This window comes from Urtica dioica, chromosome 9 (assembly GCF_054948205.1).
Source record: "Urtica dioica subsp. dioica isolate 48M chromosome 9, U.dioica_male_clone48M_v1_H2, whole genome shotgun sequence".
Taxonomy (NCBI): domain Eukaryota; kingdom Viridiplantae; phylum Streptophyta; class Magnoliopsida; order Rosales; family Urticaceae; genus Urtica; species Urtica dioica.
This window is the reverse complement of record NC_142764.1, coordinates 29,825,350-29,846,045: the sequence shown is the minus strand read 5'-3', so window position 1 is coordinate 29,846,045 and position 20,696 is coordinate 29,825,350. Positions and strand designations below refer to the sequence as shown.

The window sequence follows — 20,696 nt, the reverse complement described above, 5'->3', positions numbered from 1 at the left end:
CTGGTGAGGTCAGATCTGGAACGCCAGGGTTGGGATTCTGGTTCTGTTGCTGTTTCCGATATCCGAAGGAGTGATCGGAGCGATCGTCGTTGTCGGCGACGGTCATCTGAGAGAATTGATCCTCGATCGGAGGTGGAGGAGGGGCAGAGGACTCGACTGAGAAAGCGCGGATCGCCGGAGGGTCGAGCAGCCGCGAGATCGTCCACGATCTAGGGTTCGACTGCTCTCCATCCTAGACGCCTTCGTCGTCGAGAATTCGGTTCGCGAGGGCTTGGGAGACGCTCCGAGTCAGCCAAGCCCGGAAGGCTCGAGGGAGACAACCCCCGTCGCGCGGATCCAAGGAGTAAAAGCTCTCGTTACCCGCGCCGGAAACAATGGCCGCCTGAGATCAACCTTGCACGCGCGAACCACCGGAGAAGAGACCCAGCGAGCGCCGACGAAGGATGAAGACCCGCCGGATCTAGAGAACGCCGGCCCTCGTCGTGCAGATTTGAAGAAGCCCAGGTCGCGCGAACCTTCGTCGGAGACTGCCTCCGTCGCGCGGGTCCAGAGAGGGAGGACCTTTGCTGCTCGCACCAGGAATGGAGGCCGTCCTTGCACGTGCGAACCGGGGAAGAAGGAGGCTACTGGTCTCGTCGAGCGTGGATCGGACTGGAGCGAGATCGTCGGCAGATCTGCGACGACCCAGACTTCGCGCGAAGAACCGGAGAGGAATGGAGCCACCAAACCCAACGGAGATGGGTCTTCGTCGCGCGGAGAAGCTGAGAGGAGGAGCTCCATCAGGCCTTCGTCGACGAATGTTTTACTCAGATTGATTTACTATTCCTAACTCAATGGTAAATACGATTTACTGTTCATATGAAATAATTAGTAAATCGTATTTACTGTTATATTTACCATAGAAACGAATTATTTATTCAATGGTTATTACGATTTAATGTTAATATGAAATAATTAGTAAATTGTATTTACTGTTAGATTAACTCTAAAATATTACGGTAAATAAAATTTAATTTTGTTCTTGTTACGATAAATAAGATTTACTATTGTTCATATTACGGTAAATAAGATTTATTGTTACGGTAAATAAGATTTACTATTGTTCTTGTTACGGTAAATAAGATTTACTGTTATTCTTGTTATGACAAATAAGATTTACTGTAGTTTTTGTTATTATTAATTAGATTTACTAATTTTTTTGTTATGGATAATATTATTTACTATGATAGTTAATAATATTAACCTAAGGGTATAATTGGAATATTGAAATGTTGTCATGATAAATTGACTATTTTCCTAAATATGTTAATAGTTGGGCTATAATTTTAAAATAGGAGTGTCATTTTGGCTAGTTCTTTAGCCGCCCCATTTTAGAATATACGAGTTTATATACCCGCGCGTTGCTGCGGGAGTTTTCTTTTGCAATTTGATAAATTAATAAAGTAATGAGCAATGAAACATTATATATTTTTTTGTATCCATATAAAACACATAATAATATATTTTATGCTATATATATTATGTGTAGAAATACACGCATAAAGAGTTCCACTTTGAGTATTTAATATTTTTTTTTTACTTTTTACTTTATAACAATTGAGATCAAATTATAAATTGTTTGATAAACTAATGTTCACGATTTAAATTTATAAAATATATAAACTTATTTACATTTCTTTTAACATTTTAACTAACATAAGAAAATCTTTATTAGACACATATTATATATATAAGTTGAAACTATTATAGTATTTCTACTTATGTACTCGATCATTGACACATTATGTATGCACATTAACACCATTATGCATCAAATCATATATGTCGATCTCATTTATCGTGATATCCTTAAATTATTGTACAAATACTATCCACTTGCATTTTTTATAAAAGGAAAAATTGTAGCCATTTATAAAATTGTGCATAATTTTTTTATCAAGGAACAGTAACATTCATTAAGATGAAAGAAAAGTACTTGTAAATATGAACATTAATGCATAACAATACTTGGCGCACAAATAATTGACAAATAATTTAACCACCACAAATATTACAATTATTAGTTCATTCATATACATAATATGCCTATGTGCATGTCTCATGCATGACTATATATATATATATATATATATATATATATATATTATGACTCAATATATGTTACTGGATGAACAAATGCCATATATTTAAGAAAACCTTCTCTACTCTATGTCATGTAATTAAGTAATACATAAATTAATTACTTATCAGAACATACTCGATCAACCGAACAAAATTAAAAACAAAGAGACAAACAAAGACATGTATGTATAATCTGACTCATGCTCATGAGTAATGAGTCACACCACATCCTTCCAGTTTATATATAGTGTCTTATATAGTTGTTAGTATTAGACTATAATAATAATTGAAAATAGTCATTTGATTATTTCATTTAGTTTCTTCTTTACGCATATATTTGAGTCGGATCATATCCTGCCAAAAACCTCTCCCCAATCCTGTTCGTTCTTTCGTACTCTCTGTAATTCTCAATTTCCCACACTTTTAAATTTATTGAAAAAAAAAATATCATTTAGCTGAGTAGAAAAAAATTATATGCCAAAAATATATAAAAGAAGGAATCCAAATTAATAATCGTTTTCTAGAATATTTAAAAATTCATAATAGTCATTTTACTATAAATATATTAGTTTCTTTCTATGATATTGTCACATTATCATTTGTAATATAATATAATATATATTTGAATCTGTTAGGAAATAGAAAGAACATGTATGTATTATGTTTATGAAAAAAAAATATAATAAACTTAGAGCATTTACAAAAGCAGTTGATAAATTTTCTACATTTGTATCTCCTCATTTTTTGTTTATATTATACGGTATGTTTATTTTTTAAATATGATATTCTTATTTATTTATTTATAATTGAATAGCAGTATGTGATTTATATTTATTTAGTGAAATTAAAAAAGAAGTCTTTGTAAGTTTTTATAATGTAAAATTATACTATATATAAATATAAAAAACAATTGTCTCAATTATACTATGCGGATTTCTTATAATATATATGTGTGGTTGCCTTAATTTATTTTGTGTTAAGATTTTTGGTTCAAATTTATGTTAAGTTTTTGGTCAAATACTTTAATCGGAATCATAAAATAAATAAACTCTAAGCCGTAAATTAATTTTTATATTTAAGTGTATTTCAACATTGACTATAAAATTTGTATTTGTAATTTATTTGTTACACTTTGATTGTAATGTTTGATTTTTATATATAGATCATATGAATATAAATGTAGAGTAGAATCTAACAGTTTAGTATAATTTGTCTTTGAATGTGTGAAATTGAGTTGTTTTAGTTAGTTAGTATATTCATTTTTTTAATTACTATTTATATTTAATGTGCTGTTTGAGAATTGAGAGAGTTGTTATAAGTTTTATTGGCAAAATATAGTAATATATATATATATATATATATATATATATATATATATATATATATATATATATAAAATAAATTTGGCAAATTGGGCAATGCGGGGAAACAGAGAAAGAAAAGGGAAAGATTTCAATTTGTAAATATTGGTACACTGCAATACAATTGCATGTGGGTATGACGTGGATGATTATATAATTGACACATTCAGGTAAAAAAAAAAATCTTTTCTGTTTTGTACAGCTTTTTTTTTTTTTTTTTTTTTCTTTTCTCTCTCGTTACAACAACACATACACCACCATTTTTATTCAAATTAAAAAAACTTTATCTATTATATTGATATAATTTGATTGGGCCTTTTTGATTTTGTAGCTGAATCAAAGCCTCGTTGCATTAACTTGAGAGAGAGAGTGAGAAACTTTTGTGTGGGACCCACTCATAGTGTGGCAATTTTTAATTGGGAAAAGGTTTGTATATATTGCTGCATCTAAGTAGAAGAGAAACGTGGAGAGAGAGAAACTTTTGTGTGGGACCCACTAACAATGTGGCAATTTTTAATTGGAAAAAAAGTTTCTACAGTGATATTGTACCTTCTTTTAGTATATACGAGATAATTTACCCGCGCGTTGCCGCGGGACAATATTTTCAGGAGTAATTACATGATATTTAGATATGATAAAAACGACATAAAAAAAGTATCTGATATGTAAATATTCCACACATATGTGCATACAATTTAAGCACTGATGATATATATGTTACTCATGTTGAGAACTAATTATATGCTCAACAAATATTAGACAGTGCTGATATAGTGACTTTGCTAAATCAACAAAAGAAAAAAAAAAAAAAAACAACCCTCACGCAAATAACAAAGCCAAAATGAATGAATATGATTTTGGGCTATTAAATACGCACTACAAAAGACGTACGTGATTTGTTGAACAAATCAGCACTATAAGATCGGCGATGAAACTAAAGCTCAATATCTTGGAAAAAAAATAACACAAATAAGCATTCATGATATAACTTTAACTCATATTGAGAAGTAATCACATGATCAACAAATATTATCCAGTAGAAATTAGTGAGTATGTTAAATCAACATAAATATCAAATTTCATGTGTAGTTGTAAACGTCAATAAGCTATACGTGTATATACATACGTACTTGATACTTCTCTTTCTCATATATGCGAGCACATTTTTTTTGTAATTTCATAACAGTATTATATTCATATGTGTAGTATACCCTAAAACCTGATTAAAAAATATATTGCAAATATAATTTTTTATTTTCATAACATTGATATATATTTACTAATAAAATGACTTATGTTTTTTTAAGAAGGAAAATATATAATAATATATTGATAATTCGCAGGTATGAGTGGATCTCTTTAGTTAACATGAAACCACCTTCACCACCACGTATATAGTTTGCTAAAAGATGCGCAAAGTGAAATGCTAATAGATAGTTCATTATAATTAACATGGATATAGATCAAGCTAATTTTGGTCTTTATATTATAAACACGGCGTAGAAATTTACCGACTAACGATCACCTAATATATCTCATATTTAGAGACATATATACTAAATCGTGAAAAAAATAATATAAACCTCACATTTTGGAAGAAAAAAAAAACTCACAGAAATATAGCATATTAACCTATGATCTGAAACAAATTAAAAATCATTTAATAAAAGAAAAACACAAAAATATAGCATTATTTTAACGTACGCTCTAAAACATATTAAAGGGTCTTTTAATTTAATTTTTTTAAGTTGTAATTCAGCAGGTTTTTAATGGAAGAAAAACGGAAATATAAATATACTAATTTGATGATCGGAGCGAAGTTGAAATGATTACTGAAGAAACTTTTTTTTTATCAGTCGAAGAAAATTCAATATGAGAAGTTCTCTCTTTATTCAGTAGTTTTTTTTTTGTTGACAAAGTTTGATGGTGGGAAGATTTTTCGTTTTGGTCAAAGGGGGGTTTTTTTTTTGGGTGAGTATGGTTGTATAAAAGTAAAGCATAAAAATTGAAAGATGATACATAAGAGAAAAATATATAGATCATAAGGATTGACTAATTTTTTTTTATCAAAGCGGTATAAAAGAAGTGGATTGCAGATAAGCATTGAAAGAAGTGGCTGAGATGGTTTTTATTTTAATTTAAACAACGAACCAACTTTTTCACTATTTTATCAATAAACAACATTATTAGAATGGGCTGGTCACATTCTAAGTAGTAACAAAAAAAAAACACGTCCACATATAGCGTATACAAAATACATAAAAAAAAACAACACGTATCAGATAATATTATACACGTGTAACGATTTTAGATTGTTTGTTCCGATGTTCATTGATTTTGACCTCTATATAAGACTTGGTAAATTATTTAAAAAAATATATTTGTTGTGAACATATTTTTTGTTTGAGACATTGCTAATATCTTTTTATTATGTGACCAAGTTCTTGTTGATGTTTTAACCATTATAGATTAACTTATTATAACGGCGCTTAATATTTTTTGAAATTAATAATATCTCAAATTTTTATTTAACATAATAATTAAAACATTGTTTTTTTTTTCTCCTAGTAAATTTTGATACCTAGAAATATTATTATAATTTTTAGAGTAATTTTAATATTAATACTTTCACATAATTAATTTTGATCTTAATTTGTAAATTGTATAGAAAAATAAATAAATTACATCACCAAACATTAGTTAAGTTTTATATGTACCGCATAATACATTTTTAACGGTTAGTTTATATACATACAATATAATATATATATATATATATATATATTATAAACTTATATGTAATATAACCGGTACATATAAGTTAACATATTTAATAATAATATATATACACAACGGCAGAGTCATCAGAGCGAGAAGGGGATAATATACGTGGAGATAAGTATAAAATATGATACATATTTAGTGGTCCCATAATATATTCATGGAAAAGACCAAATAACCCTTATTTAAAAAGAGAGAGATAAAAAAGTAAAGGGCAAAAAAGGAAAAATTGTATCTCAACAGACTCGACTTTAAAAATAATTATGTATATATATAAAGAGATAGAGTTGCGTTGATTGGCTACCAAACTTCTAAATGATTAGTATATATAGAATGTGCTGCATAAACCCATGTCGCGGGTTAGCAAAGAAAAATTAATATGCTTTAATATGTTTTAAAATTTATAAACATAATAATAATTAGTTATCTGAAAATTGATCAATCTATAAAATAAAAATTCAATATAGACTTTTATATTTAGTTCGTAGTACAGACAAACACATAGCTGAATATATATTTATATTTTTTTTTACACACACACATATATATATAATATGCATTCACGTTCTTAGTCTATTTATGTCTATTTATATTAAATTACTAAATTTATTAATTCGTCAACTAATTATTTTATTACTTTTTATTTGTAATACTTGTGATAAGACTGGTTGTATTTGCCTTTTATTAGAAATAACGATGTCACAACTCACAATATCAAGTGTCATATCCGCTAAATAAAGAAGATATAATTTTTATCAACAAAATATGAATAAAGAAGATATCACATATGTATATGAAATTTTTTATTTACATAAGGTCAGTGTATAAAATTTTCATTTATAAGCCATGTTGTATGTGTTTAATTTGTACATGCACGTGAAAGATTCACCAAATGACCAGCAACGAATTAATAAATCCAAATAAACTAAATTAGTGGGACCTCATGATGTCAACTACTGTAGGCGCGTGACCCTAAACTTAAAAAATTGAAGTTTCACTCTCATAGTAAAATAATAATTTATTTTTTAAACTTGATAGTGGCACACGGGATAAACAAACGTAGTGCACATATTTTAGTGGGCCCATAAACATTAAAGAACAGTTTAACCAATGAAAACGGGATGCTGTGAAGAAAAAAGTTAAACTACGTGTCAGACACCGATAAGAAGAAAAGTTTCTACAGTGATATTGTACCTTGCTTTAGTATATATAGAATAGAATGTCATTTTGAAATATTGTCAATTTATTGAATTAACCGACATGTCGTTTTGTTTCATAGAAGAAAAATCATTATAAATACACACCTCGGGTATGGCTTTCATTCAAGAGCTTAAGAAAAAAAAAATTGCTCTCAATAAAAAATTTCTCTCAATAAAAAAATTGACTGATTAAGAGCGTCTGTTTGGTCGTAACCCGACATTAAGAATTCGAAATTCTCCGATACTTTCTCGACTTGATTTCCTTTTCTTCTAGGTTCGTATTTTCTTTCCTTACCGTGCTTCCTTAATCCGCGTTCAAAGCCGATACATATTCCGATGCTCGATTATTTCCAATCTCTGTATGCCTATACCCTAATTACATATTCGATTTTTAATTCATCGGATTTTTAGGTGTTTTTTATTTTATTTTTGGATAATATATCACGCATCTTTATGATCACACGGATTCGCGTACGCTGAAATCATAGATTAGGGTTCCAGAATGAAAAAAGAGAAATGAATCAGATTTTTAGACCTTTTTTTTTCACCTGAATTGAATTCCTGATGGTATTTTTTATGCATGGAAATTATTTGTTCTAATTGGATTCAATTTGACTTTCTCATTCCGAAGTCAGCTAAATTCTTACATGTTTATATACCGAGCTTGGTTTTTGGGTTTTTGATTTGTGTGCTGTGTCGTGACAGGGTGTTTGAGGTATTTCGATGGACAACAATAATTGGAGGCCTATACAAGGCGGAGAACCACCGGCTATGGACTCCGTAGATTGGAGGACTCAATTGCAACCTGATTCCCGGCAGCGAATTGTCAACAAGATGTGAGTCTTACTTTTGAACCCAGTGCGTGAGAAACTCAACTTTTAAGGGATCTGAAATGTTTTTTTAAATTAGCTTGTGTCCCACATCGCTCGGTTCATGTCATAGGAGGATTTCCAAAAAAAGAACAAAACTGAGAAAGGACATGGATATGCATATTATTAGTTATCCAGCAGATTATATTATTTGTGGGTAGTGAAGGTTACATTTTATTTAATGAAAAAAATTCATTCAGCCACATATCTGACAATGATTTTTCCTGTGAAGAATGGATACGTTAAAGAAGCATCTACCGTTCTCTGGTCCAGAGGGACTAGATGAACTCAGGAAAATCGCTGAAAGGTTTGAGGAAAAGATCTACACTGCAGCCACATGCCAGGTATTTTTTTTTTCTTTTTTTTCGATACAGACACATGTTGGTGCAAACATTGACATGCTTTGCTTCATATATATAAATGAACATATTCATTGGATTTTGATTGTTCCAGACGGATTATTTACGGAAGGTTTCACTTAAGATGCTCACGATGGAGACCGAATCACAAAATACAAAGATCGACCAAGTTGGCAACGTCGAACTTAGGGAAGAGGTGGACTCGACATCAGAGTTGAGGGAGAGGTTCACGATGATGACCTTTGATTCTGATTTATGATGTGTGGTGGCTTGTTTCCCATGGCTCCTTTTGTTGTGCTATGTTTTATTTTCCGTGTATTCTTGGATGTGTCGCGTTTCGTTCGATTTTTGCTTTTGTTGGTGTGGCTATGCTCCTTTTGTTATTGCTTTTGTCTTTTCGTGGGCGTTAATAGGTGTGTCTCTTGTGAAATGAAAGTCCTTAATTTTTCCTCCTCGATTTTTCGTACCCTTCTTTTATCACTTTTTGTTTTTCTCTTGCGCGAGAAGAGGCTCGGGTGAGTAGAATTCATCTCACTTTTTGGCGGATGGTATTCACTTTTGCAAGGTGACAAAGCCTACTCTGTACGAGGCGATGGTTGACTATGCGAGCGTTCGATGAACGACCGGGGTCTTATTGGCGAAAGGATCTCGCTCTTGATCGGGAATGACGAAAAAATGACCTCGTCATCGGAATCTGGATTTCTCTCTGCGAAGAGCAAGCAATTGATCCTAGACGAAGGAATGAATGTTTTTAACGAGTGAGCGAGGGCTTGTTATTGCGGCCGGAATTGGAAAATATATTTCGAGAGGCGAGTAGGCGTTGGGCCCTAGGGGTGCCAGGCAGGAATGGCAGTTTAATCCGAAACCCGTTAACCCGTCGGGTATCCGAGTTAAACGGGCCGGGTGATACCCGCTCAAATGGGTTAATGGGTTAACGGGTAATACCCGTTATCATTTTTAGCGAGTACGGGTCGGGTGGCGGAAATAACATACCCGATCCGTTAACCCGACCCGTAAACATTTAAAAAAAAAACCCTATAATTTTGATATAACTTATACGTACTCTCACACGTATAATTTCAGCTTTTATACTACTATATAACCTATGTAGTAGTGACAATTTTTTTCTTATAATATGAGTCAATTTTTTTTATTAAAAAAAGCGAGTTAATGGGTTAACGAGTGCATATTTTTGGCACCCGTCACCCGGCGGGTATACTCGTTACCCGCCCCGTTTAAATAGACGGGTTAACGGGTATGGGCTAACGAGTATTTTTTTTGGCGGGTACGGGTATGGTAATGGTGTACCCGCTAAAACCCGTACCCGTTGCCATTCCTAGTGCCAGGATCCCTTTCGAGAATTGATTTGATGGCGAAGTTACCCTAGACAAGTGCTCGTGAGGACTAAGTCAGCGCACTCCTTCGATGGCCAGCCAACTACTTCAAATTTTGTGAACATGCCGTTTTTCATTTTCGTTATCGATCATGGGAACATGACCACCCGGTCGGCCATAAAAAATGACCACGCGACTGACCAGTAAAGAAGACCACCCAGCTGACCAAAGAAAATGACCACTCGGCCAGCAAAAAAAAAATGACCACTCGGCCGAGGAAGCCCAATACCGAAATGCAATCGATGGACCACACCAACGACGCAATCAAGCTCTAACGATCCGGCTAATTGAAGGTTTGAGCTTCTCGATTCTTGGAACGGAACCTTTGAGGCTGGCATTTTCTTTTCACAATGTTTTGGACCAATTGATTATTAGTTACTATGGATTGCTACTTTAGAATGAAGATTTTCCTTTTTGTTAAACGTTCATCTTGCGTTTCTCTTTCTGCTATAAGTTAATGTTTCAATAGCCGATGGATTGGAAATTCAAACGAAGTTGAGTGGAAATATGCTTTATTTGCTTCATCGTAAAACTTATTTATTTATACTCTCGGAAGAGCTAAGCGAAAAAAACTTTAGATCCTTCGATACATCTTGAGCTTTCAAGATCAAATTTCTTGCTTGAGCACAAGAAGATTTTACCTCCCAATTCAAGTTAAAACTGGTCGAACTATATTTTATTTTTATTCAAAGTCACACTGGGATGGATTATTAAGCAAGCAAGGGACTTCCAGTCGTAAACATTATCAAACACGCGTTGTTTTGTTAAAAACGACCAAAAATTGAGTTTTATAGCTATATATAGCAAATACAATTAATATATCTGCAAAAACAGTCAAGGTCTTTTTAAATTTAGTAATATAGTCTAACAATGTGCAGGTAATGAGTTTATAAGTAAATAGAAAATAAAATTAATAAAATTTGCAAAAATAGTCAAAGTTCTGCTTAAATATATAGTAATATAGTTTTCAATTTATAAGAGCATCTCCAATGGTGCAAAATTTTGATACAAAATTCATCTTTATATCAGTGAACAATGTTTTACAGCTACAATTCAACTCTATTTTACATGTGCTTAAAGAATATTATGGACATATTCTTTCCTATTTTGATTTCTTAAAATTATAATTTTAAACCTCTATTACTTTTATATTTTACAAATTTACCCAAAATAATTATTATTTTCATATCATCAATTTTATATATGTCATATATGTACAAATATGCATGAAATAATAATTTATTTCTCTATTATATAAAACATGCTAATTTATTGATTTTCCACACTAATAGCTAGATTTTCATATAAATCCGAGTAGCAATAAATTATAAAAGGGTGTTTAATTTTTTCATTTTTTTATGTCTTTGTTATTTTTATTTCAATTGTCTATGTAGTAGTATTGTGGCTTGACTGTAGTAGTTTTAATTTTTTTTAATTTCTTTGTTATTTTTATTTCAATTGTCTATGTAGTAGTGTGACTTAATAATTGTAGTAATTTTAATTTTTTTAAATGTATGAGTTGTATTTGAATTGATGTATTTTAGAATATATATTTGAATATATTTATATTCAATTAATAATTTAAACAATATTATTAAAAATATATACATTAGGGACAAAGTTATAAGATAACTACAAATTCATTAAGGTCAATTTTAGAATTATTAAAAACTTTGATATTAAATAAAATGTATACATCTATAAAAGAGGTGATTTATATTTGGATCACCACTATTGCAAAGAGATGCAAATTTAGAGAATGCATAAAAAATTGCATATTCATTGGAGCAAACTCTTTATAAGTTGATGTATTTTGCATCACTATTGGAAATGGTCTAACAATGTGCAAATATAAGATTTTAATAATAAAAAAAAAATTATTATGCGATTGCTGGATTCTTTGAGATATTGATGTCACTCATGTTGTCGCAGAATAATGTCATAACATATTGTCCGACATCATTAAGTCATAAAATTGCTTATATACATTGTCAAATATATAATGGAAATGTCAGCAAATTTTGAAAACATATAATTTTTGTTATTTTGCTAAAAATGTGCAAAGAATATAATTTTGTAGCTGTTTTACTAATCAATTAAATTCAAATGATTATTTGGTAAGATTAAACTCTCACTTTCTAAATCACTAGATCTAATTTATTTTACTTATATGCATATTTAAAATTTATATTACACTGTCATTGGCATGATTAAATCAATTATAAAAAAACAAAGAATATGGCATTTTGAAATATTGTCAATTTATTGAACTAACCGACATGTCGTTTTGTTTCATAGAAGAAAAATCATTATAAATACACACCTCGGGGTATGCCTTTCATATCATTCAAGAGCTTAAGAAACAAAAATTGCCTGATTGAGAGCGTCTGTTTGGTCGTAACTCGACATTAAGAATTCGAAATTCTCCGATACTTTCACGACTTGATTTCCTTTTCTTCTAGGTTCGTATTTTCTTTCGTTACCGTGCTTCCTTAATCCGAGTTCAAAGCCGATACATGTTCCGATGCTCGATTATTTCCAATCTCTGTATGCCTAGACCCTAATCACCTATTCGATTTTTAATTCATCGGATTTTTAGGTTTTTTTTTTTTTTTTTTTTTGGATAATATAGCACGCATCTTTATGATCACACGGATTCGCGTACGCTGAAATCATAGATTAGGGTTCCAGAGTGAAAAAGAGAAATGAATCAGATTTCTAGGCCTTTTTTTTCACCTGAATTGAATTCCTGATGGTATGTTTTATGCATGGAAATTATTTGTTCTAATTGAATTCAATTTGACTTTCTCATGCCGAAGTCAGCTAAATTCTTAATGTATATATACCGAGCTTGGTTTTTGGGTTTTTGATTTGTGTTCTGTGTCGTGACAGGGTGTTTGAGGTATTTCGATGGACAACAATAATTGGAGGCCTATACAAGGCGGAGAACCACCGGCTATGGACTCCGTAGATTGGAGGACTCAATTACAACCTGATTCGCGGCAGCGAATTGTCAACAAGATGTGAGTCTTACTTTTGAACTCCGTGCGTGAGAAACTCAACTTTTAAGGGATCTAAAATGCTTTTTAAATACTCGAGCCTCCATTTTGTGTCCCACATCGCTTGGTTCATGTCATAGGAGGTTTTCCAAAAAAAGAACAAAACTGAGAAGTACATGCATATGCATATTATTAGTTATCCAGCAGATTATTTTATTTGTGGGTAGTGAAGGTTACATTTTATTCAATGAAAAAAATTCATTCAGCAACATATCTGACAATGTTTTTCCTGTGAAGAATGGATACGTTAAAGAAGCATCTACCGTTCTCTGGTCCAGAGGGAATACATGAACTCAAGAAAATCGCTGAAAGGTTTGAGGAAAAGATCTACACTGCAGCCACAAGCCAGGTATTTTTTAAAATACACACACATGTTGGTGCTAATATTGATTTTTTCAAGCCGGAGTTGTTTAGGGATTGGGTGAGCTCTTTGTAAAAAGTTTTTTTTTTTTTTTTTTTTTGGGGTCCGTATTATTTTTTTTTGGGAATTTTTGGTTCGGGGAGTTCCTTTCCCTTGCTCTCGGGCTGGCGTGTTGTTTCGTGTTCGGTCTGTGTTTTAAGGGTTGTGGTTCTGTCCCACTGGTGATGTTACAAATCCTTTGCAACAGGGCCTAGTCATTTATATATATTTATAAACACACACACACATATTCATTGGATTTTGATTGTACCAGTCGGATTATCTACGGAAAATATCGCTAAAGATGCTCACGATGGAGACCAAGTCTACACAGAATACAATGCCCAACCAAGTTAACAATAGTAACCGACCACCGGATCAAGGTAAACCTCTAAAGGTGCTTATGTGGTACAGCGCCTTTAACAACATGGAGAGTGGTTGAGTTCGTATTTATATTCTCTCTTTATGTGCTTTTTATCTAACTAAAAGCTCTCTTATTTTTATGGCCACGCCCGACATACTTATAGCACTTAACTGTGTTGCGTTTTTTTTTTTTTTTTTTTTTATAGGAATAGGATCTCTGGGCATGCAGTCCCAAGTACACAGTCAGGCTCAGTCAATGGGAATGCCATTGCCGCCAAATCAGACCCAAACCCGACAACAGATATTACCTCAAAACATTCCGAATCCGGTCGGAGTTCAGAGCTCTTCAAGCTTATCGTCTGGAATGCCTCAAACCTCCAGCCTGACTCAGAACACCATGCCGAACGTGGTTGGCCAGAATCCGAGCATGCAAGGCGTGCCGGCCAATTCACAGAACTCCGTCGGGAATCCCATGGGCCAAGGTGTACCAAATATGTACGCGAACCCTCAGAGGCAACAAATGCCGGGAAGGCAACAAGTCGTCAACCAGCAACAACAACAACAACAACAACAACAGCCCCAAAACCAGCAGCAGTATCTGTACCAGCAGCAACTTCAACAGCAGATTATGAAGCCAAAGTTTCAGAATTCGCCGATGATGCAACCCCACATACAACAGCAACAGCAACAAAATCTGCTGCAACCGAATCAGCAGCAACCAATGATTCAAACGTCGGCTCCGATGCAGCAACAACAGCCATCCATGATGCCATCGTCTCTCTCCGCTCAGAATCAGGCTTCCTCCGTTCAACAGCAACCGAAGCCTATGCTTCAGCAACAACACCCACAGGCGGTCCACAGGCAGCAACAGCTACAGCAACAGCCCCAGCAGGTTGGTGTTGTGATACGACACAGTAATGTTATCGATAAACTCGATTAATGAAGTGACAACTCTTCTAATGACTGTATTAAATAAATTACTGATTTACCCAGCAAACCCAGATGCCGCAGCAACAGCATATCGGGCAACAGACTGCAAGTATGCAGCAGAGTCACTTGATCGGACAGCAAAACAACGTTGGAGACATGCAGCAGCAACAACAACCGCAGAGGATGCTCGGGCAACAAAATAATCTCTCGAACATTCAACAGCAACAATTGATGGCTCAGCAGCAGAATATGTCGAATCTGCATCAGCAGCAACTGGGTCCCCAAAGCAATGTGACCGGGTTACAGCAACAACAAATGATTGGATCTCAGGGCGGTAACTCGAACATGCAAACCAATCAGCACTCAGTCCACATGCTTCAACAACAGACAAAACCTCAGATGCCACAACAGCAACAACAACAACAGTCTCAGCAGTCCCAACCCCAACAGCAACAGCAACAGCAGCAAATGCAGCAACAGTTGGGGGGTTTGCAACAACAGCCTAATATCCCGCAGAGGCTTCAGCAATCTGGACAACCCACGGCCTCGATGCTTCAGTCGCAGAATGTAATGGATCAGCAGAAGCAGATGTATCAAACACAAAGAGCTCCTCCAGATACATCATCAAGTATGTTGTTTCTTTATTCGAGAGTTTTGTTTTTTTTTTTGTTGGTGTGCTCCGGATTTTTGTTTCCTGAGGACTGAGTTCAGAAAAGTTGTTTTGGCATGTGTATAATTGTAGTAAATATAATAATTGTTGCATTACCGTGCTTGGCACGTCTCATATAACTTATGGAGGCATTTGTACTTGACCTTCTGTAGCATCTCTTGACTCAACAGCTCAAACTGGACTTGCAAATGGAGGTGATTGGCAAGAGGAGATATATCAGAAGGTAATATACTACACTTTTCCTGATGCTAAGCTCACACGATAATGCATGGGTCGATAATGATTTTTATAGAAAATCGGTGATAATTAGTGCAGAAAGCAACCAATTATGAGGGAGAGACATGTAGTTGTCAGAGAACGAAATACTGTTCGATTAAATTATTATAAAAATTATGGAATGCCTTAAGAGTGTCTTTGTTTGTAAGTTGACAAAATTTGTCCAAACTGGTTTCGCAGATCAAACAGATGAAGGAGCAATACTTACCTGAACTGAGTGAAATGTATCAGAAAATCGCGACCAAGTTACAACAGGTCTGTCATCTCGATTATCTGTTCCTTACTTTAGAAGTTCTGGTTACAAACTGCATTTCAGAAAGGACGGGACAGTTCCAAATATTTGTAGTTGAAATACATTAAATTATAGTCGAAACATATGGTCATGAAATATGTTTAACACGAGCAGATGTTTTCTCTAAAGTCGGTGTTTTTTTGCACTGACCAACCTCGCTTCTGTTTGTTCTGATCTTTTTCTCTTCTGCTCAACAGCACGATTCCATTCCACACCCGCCGAAGTCAGACCAGTTTGAGAAACTGAAGTTATTTAGATCAATGCTGGAGCGTGCGATAACGTTCCTACAAATCACAAAAGCAGGCATTCAACCAGGTTACAAGGAGAAGTTGGCTCACTATGAGAAGCAGATTATAAACTTCATAAACACAAATCGGCCGAGGAAGCCCGTCACCCAAATGCAGCAAGGCCAGCTTCAATCGTCTCACATGCATCCGATGCAGCAGCAGCCACAATCCCAGATGAACCAACTCCAACAATCTCACGACAGCCAAATGAATCCGCAGATGCAATCGATGAACGCCCAAGGGACCGTGCCCACGATGCAGCAGAACAACAACAACATGACGACCCTGCAACAAAATTCCATGATGGACTCGGGGCAAGGAAATTCCATGAACTCGATGCAGCAACATGTTCCGGAGGGTTCTCTGCAACAGCAACAGCAACAGCAACAAACCCCAGCGAACGCCCCTCCCCATCAGCAACAGACAAACATTGGGATGAACGTGATGCAGCCAAACTTGGCAAATCCCGATATGATTCGGCATCCGATAATGAAGCAGGAGCAACAACAACAACAACAACAACAACAACAACATCAGCAACAACAACAGCAGCAGATTTTGCAGAATCAACAACAGTACAAGCAACAGTTTCAGCAGCGACAAATGCAACAGCAGCTTTTACAGAAGCAACAGCTTCTTCAGCAACAACAGCAACAGCAACAGCAAGCGAAGCAGAACCAAATCCATCAGCTTCATCAGATCAACGACGTGAACGAGATGAAGCCGAGACAGAACTTGGGCGTGAAACCCGCCGTGTTGCAGCAACAGCAACAACAACAACAGCAGCAGCGTTCCAGTTACTCCATCAACCAACCGATGAAATCGGGCTCTCCGTTCTCAATGTCTTCGAGTCAGCTTCTCGGGGCCACGTCGCCTCAGCTTCTGCAACATTCCTCTCCGCAGGTTGACCAGCAGCAGAACATGTTGCCCAAAGCCGGGACTCCCTTGCAATCCGCCAACTCGCCATTCGTCGTGCCGTCTCCTTCGACTCCCATCGCTCCGTCGCCGATGCTCGGGGATTCCGATAAACTTGCCCCCGTAGTTTCCTCGCTCCCAAACATCAGTGGCCAAGCGCAAATGGGCAGCGCTGTGGCTCCGGCTCAATCCCTTGCCATTGGCACTCCTGGAATATCGGCCTCCCCTTTGCTCGCGGAGTTTAGCAGCCCCGATGGAACTCACGGAAATGCTTCGGCAGCTGTTTCTGGAAAGTCGAGTGTTACAGAGCTGCCTCTTGAACGGTTAATGAAAGCGGTTAGTCGTGATTATATCATTTTGGTGTTTTAGCACAAATAGTCCATAAACTATTTTAACTTGTAAATTTTATATTAAAAAATAGTTTCGGAGAAAATAGATTTGAGGACCAATTAGGACCAAAATTCCCGCTCATCAGGGACCATTTCAGATAAAAAGCCTATTACTTTTTTTTTTTTTTGGTATTAGATAGTTATCTCTCATGCCGACAATGACATCGTTGTGACATTATTTCCAGGTGAAGTCAATGCCTTCCAAGGCACTAAGCGCCGCGGTTAGTGACATTGGATCGGTTGTGAGCATGATGGATAGAATCGCGGGGTCCGCTCCAGGTAACGGATCCAGAGCTGCAGTTGGGGAGGATCTTGTTGCTATGACAAAGTGTCGCCTTCAAGGCAGAAATTTCGTGACCCAAGATGCGACAAATGGAACGAAGAAAATGAAACGCTACACAAGCGCTGTGCCTCTGAATGTTGTATCATCGGCCAGCAGCGTCGACGACAGTTTCAAACAACTGAGTGCAATGGAATCTGCTGAACTGGGTTCAACCGCAACATCGAGTTTCAAGAGGCCTAAGCTTCAGGTGTTTTATTTATCTTCCTATTAGCCCAATGTGCACATGAACTTCATAGCCATAGTTTCGCCTTAATTCAATTCTTGTTAACATTGCGGAAACTCATTCTTGTGACGGGTGAATATATTATATGCGTCTTCCGTTCTGGTCATGAAATATGTTTTCACTGAATCAATCGGGTCTTGGCATAAATTTCCTTTTCAAGTCGGCTTCTCGAGATGAAATTATGGCGCTCACTTTGCAGGCTAATCACGCTCTTTGGGAAGAAATCAAGGAAATAAATCAGCGTCTGATCGACACAATCGTTGATATAAGTGACGAAGAGACAGATCCAGGCTCGGCTTCCGCGATTGTTGAAGGTGGTGAAGGAACCATTGTTAAGTGCTCTTTCACCGCCATGGCTCTCAGCCCCAACTTGAAATCCCAATACGCTTCGGCGCGAATGGTATGAACTTCATTAATTACCATATCATCTCTTGATTTATGCTTTTTTTATGAATATTTTTAAAAATATATTCTGCAGTCACCTATTCAACCCTTGAGGTTGCTCGTTCCCACAAATTATCCCAACTGCTCTCCCGTTCTGTTGGACAAAATTCCGATGGATGCCAGGTGAGGATCGAAAGTAAAACCGATTCTTACTTTCAATCGAAGAACATGCTTTGATTGGATGTCTGTGAATGGGTAATAATGTACCCTTTTTTTTTACAGCAGGGAGTACGAAGACTTGTCGGTGAAAGCAAAGTCGAGATTTAGCGTATCGCTGAGAAGTCTGTCGCAGCCAATGTCGCTCGCGGCGATAGCAAGGACTTGGGACATTTGTGCTCGCACAGTCATTTCCGAGCATGCCCAGATCAGCGGCGGAGGCAGCTTCAGCTCCAAGTACGGAACTTGGGAGAATTGCTTGAGCGCCGCATAGTGCAATAAATATAATTTAAAAAAAAAGAGTAAAAAAAATAAAAACATTTTCTCTGGGTACAAGTTTATAGTAGTGTACAGGAAAAAGTTTGCAGAGAATGCTTCATCATCAGTCTGGTGTTTCTGTCAAAATTGTCATTGTAAATTACGTTTGTCTTTTTTTTTTTTTTTAAAGGATAAAATTAGTGAGGCTTCCACTCTTTGCCATATGTTTATTTGTATCCCTTGCCTTTGGTATGAATTATGGTTTATTTATAATATCTTGACCGCCTATGGTGGTTTTTATGTATATGATATTGTATAAAGGACTGGGTTATTTTTTCTTCTTTCTTGTATGGTCTTCCCTTTTTCTAATTGATCCATGTGGCCTTCTAATAAAAACTTCTATAAACTCACGACTCTGACGTTGAGCCTATTCGGTTATTATTTTATTATCATTATTTTCTTATTACGGAATTTATCTTAGAAAGTGCGCGAGAAAGAGAATTGTTTATAATGTAAGAAGAAGAAGAAAAAAAGGTCAATTTGAAAATGTAGTATGTAGATAGCACCTTATCCTTACCATCGAAGATAAATTAAATTAAAGAAAAGTATTTGGGGGAGACTTGTGAATCGTGATTATGAATAATAGAGTAGATGAGAATTGAGATTACTACAATTCAAGATGAAACGTGTACAAAAATTAGTACTGTATTCGTCTTAGTTATTTTAATACCTCGTAGATTTTTAAAAAAATATTAAATCTTTAAATTTATGGCCATTACCGTAAATATACTGTAAACATGATCATCATTCATGCTAACTATTCTATATAAAGAATAAATAAATAAAAAATTTAAAAATAAGGCTCGTAACTACTTGGAATTTTTCCTCCTTAACTGCCACGCGGCTAAGAGTCCCGAAAGGAAATGCTGTGTGAGTGAGCATTTTATTGCTTACTAAAAATTAACTAAAATTAAAATATTGACATATTTAATATTAAATAATTCAAAAAATCAATACATTTGATATTAGATGTATCAATATTTAAGTTTTAGTTGATTTTTGTTAAGTGACGAAAATTGATATTATTGATGTCAATTTCTCAACAAAAAACAGTCACATTTTTTTTAAAGGAAAACCCAGGTAACTAGATTTGCCTTCCCAATTTAAAAGAATATTTTTTTTATAAAGTGCAGTTATTGCTCAAGTTATTATGCAATTTCCAGTTGTTTTCAATCTTAATTTAGATGGTGTTTTGTTCTATTTACTACCCTCTGAAGTTCTAAGAATCAATTAAAAAAACGTAAAAAGAGTTAAAAAAAAAAAAAAAAAAAAAAACCCAACAGCTTAACTCCATTTCTATCATAGTAAATTTGTTACCCCAAATAATTCTCTTTCTAATTAACGAGATAATTTTGGCACATGATTCGTTACAATTTTTCTCTTAAACATAACAACCCAACTGCACTTATTGCGCTTTCGTTACTATTTAATGTTCATTAATCAGTTTAAAATTATCAGCCGAATTCTTCGCAACATATGTATATATTTATTATAACATAATCTCATGTTAATTCGGTTTAATCAAGTAGAGGCGGAATCATAATCAT

General features: G+C 34.8%; 1 protein-coding gene across 5 annotated transcripts; it reads left to right on the top strand.

Annotated features, from left to right (window-relative positions):
• Nucleotides 1–7,592: 7,592 nt before the first annotated feature.
• NRB4 (mediator of RNA polymerase II transcription subunit 15a-like protein) lies at nucleotides 7,593–19,433 on the top strand. Of its 5 annotated transcripts, none has more exons than XM_089627055.1 (13): nucleotides 7,593–7,736; nucleotides 8,168–8,298; nucleotides 13,381–13,492; nucleotides 13,818–13,926; nucleotides 14,113–14,798; nucleotides 14,900–15,464; nucleotides 15,659–15,729; nucleotides 15,963–16,037; nucleotides 16,272–17,612; nucleotides 17,851–18,195; nucleotides 18,431–18,631; nucleotides 18,710–18,798; nucleotides 18,898–19,433. In XM_089627055.1, exons 2-13 carry the CDS (start codon nucleotides 8,186–8,188, stop codon nucleotides 19,103–19,105), a joined length of 3,915 nt encoding a protein of 1,304 aa, XP_089483181.1. In that variant the 5' UTR covers nucleotides 7,593–7,736; nucleotides 8,168–8,185; the 3' UTR covers nucleotides 19,106–19,433. The 5 variants fall into 5 exon arrangements, with proteins under 5 accessions (XP_089483181.1, XP_089483179.1, XP_089483180.1 ...); XM_089627053.1 differs by lacking the exons at nucleotides 7,593–7,736; nucleotides 8,168–8,298 and adding exons at nucleotides 12,431–12,546; nucleotides 12,977–13,107 and having other exon boundaries at nucleotides 14,909–15,464; XM_089627054.1 differs by lacking the exons at nucleotides 7,593–7,736; nucleotides 8,168–8,298 and adding exons at nucleotides 12,431–12,546; nucleotides 12,977–13,107 and having other exon boundaries at nucleotides 15,677–15,729.
• Nucleotides 19,434–20,696: the final 1,263 nt, after the last annotated feature.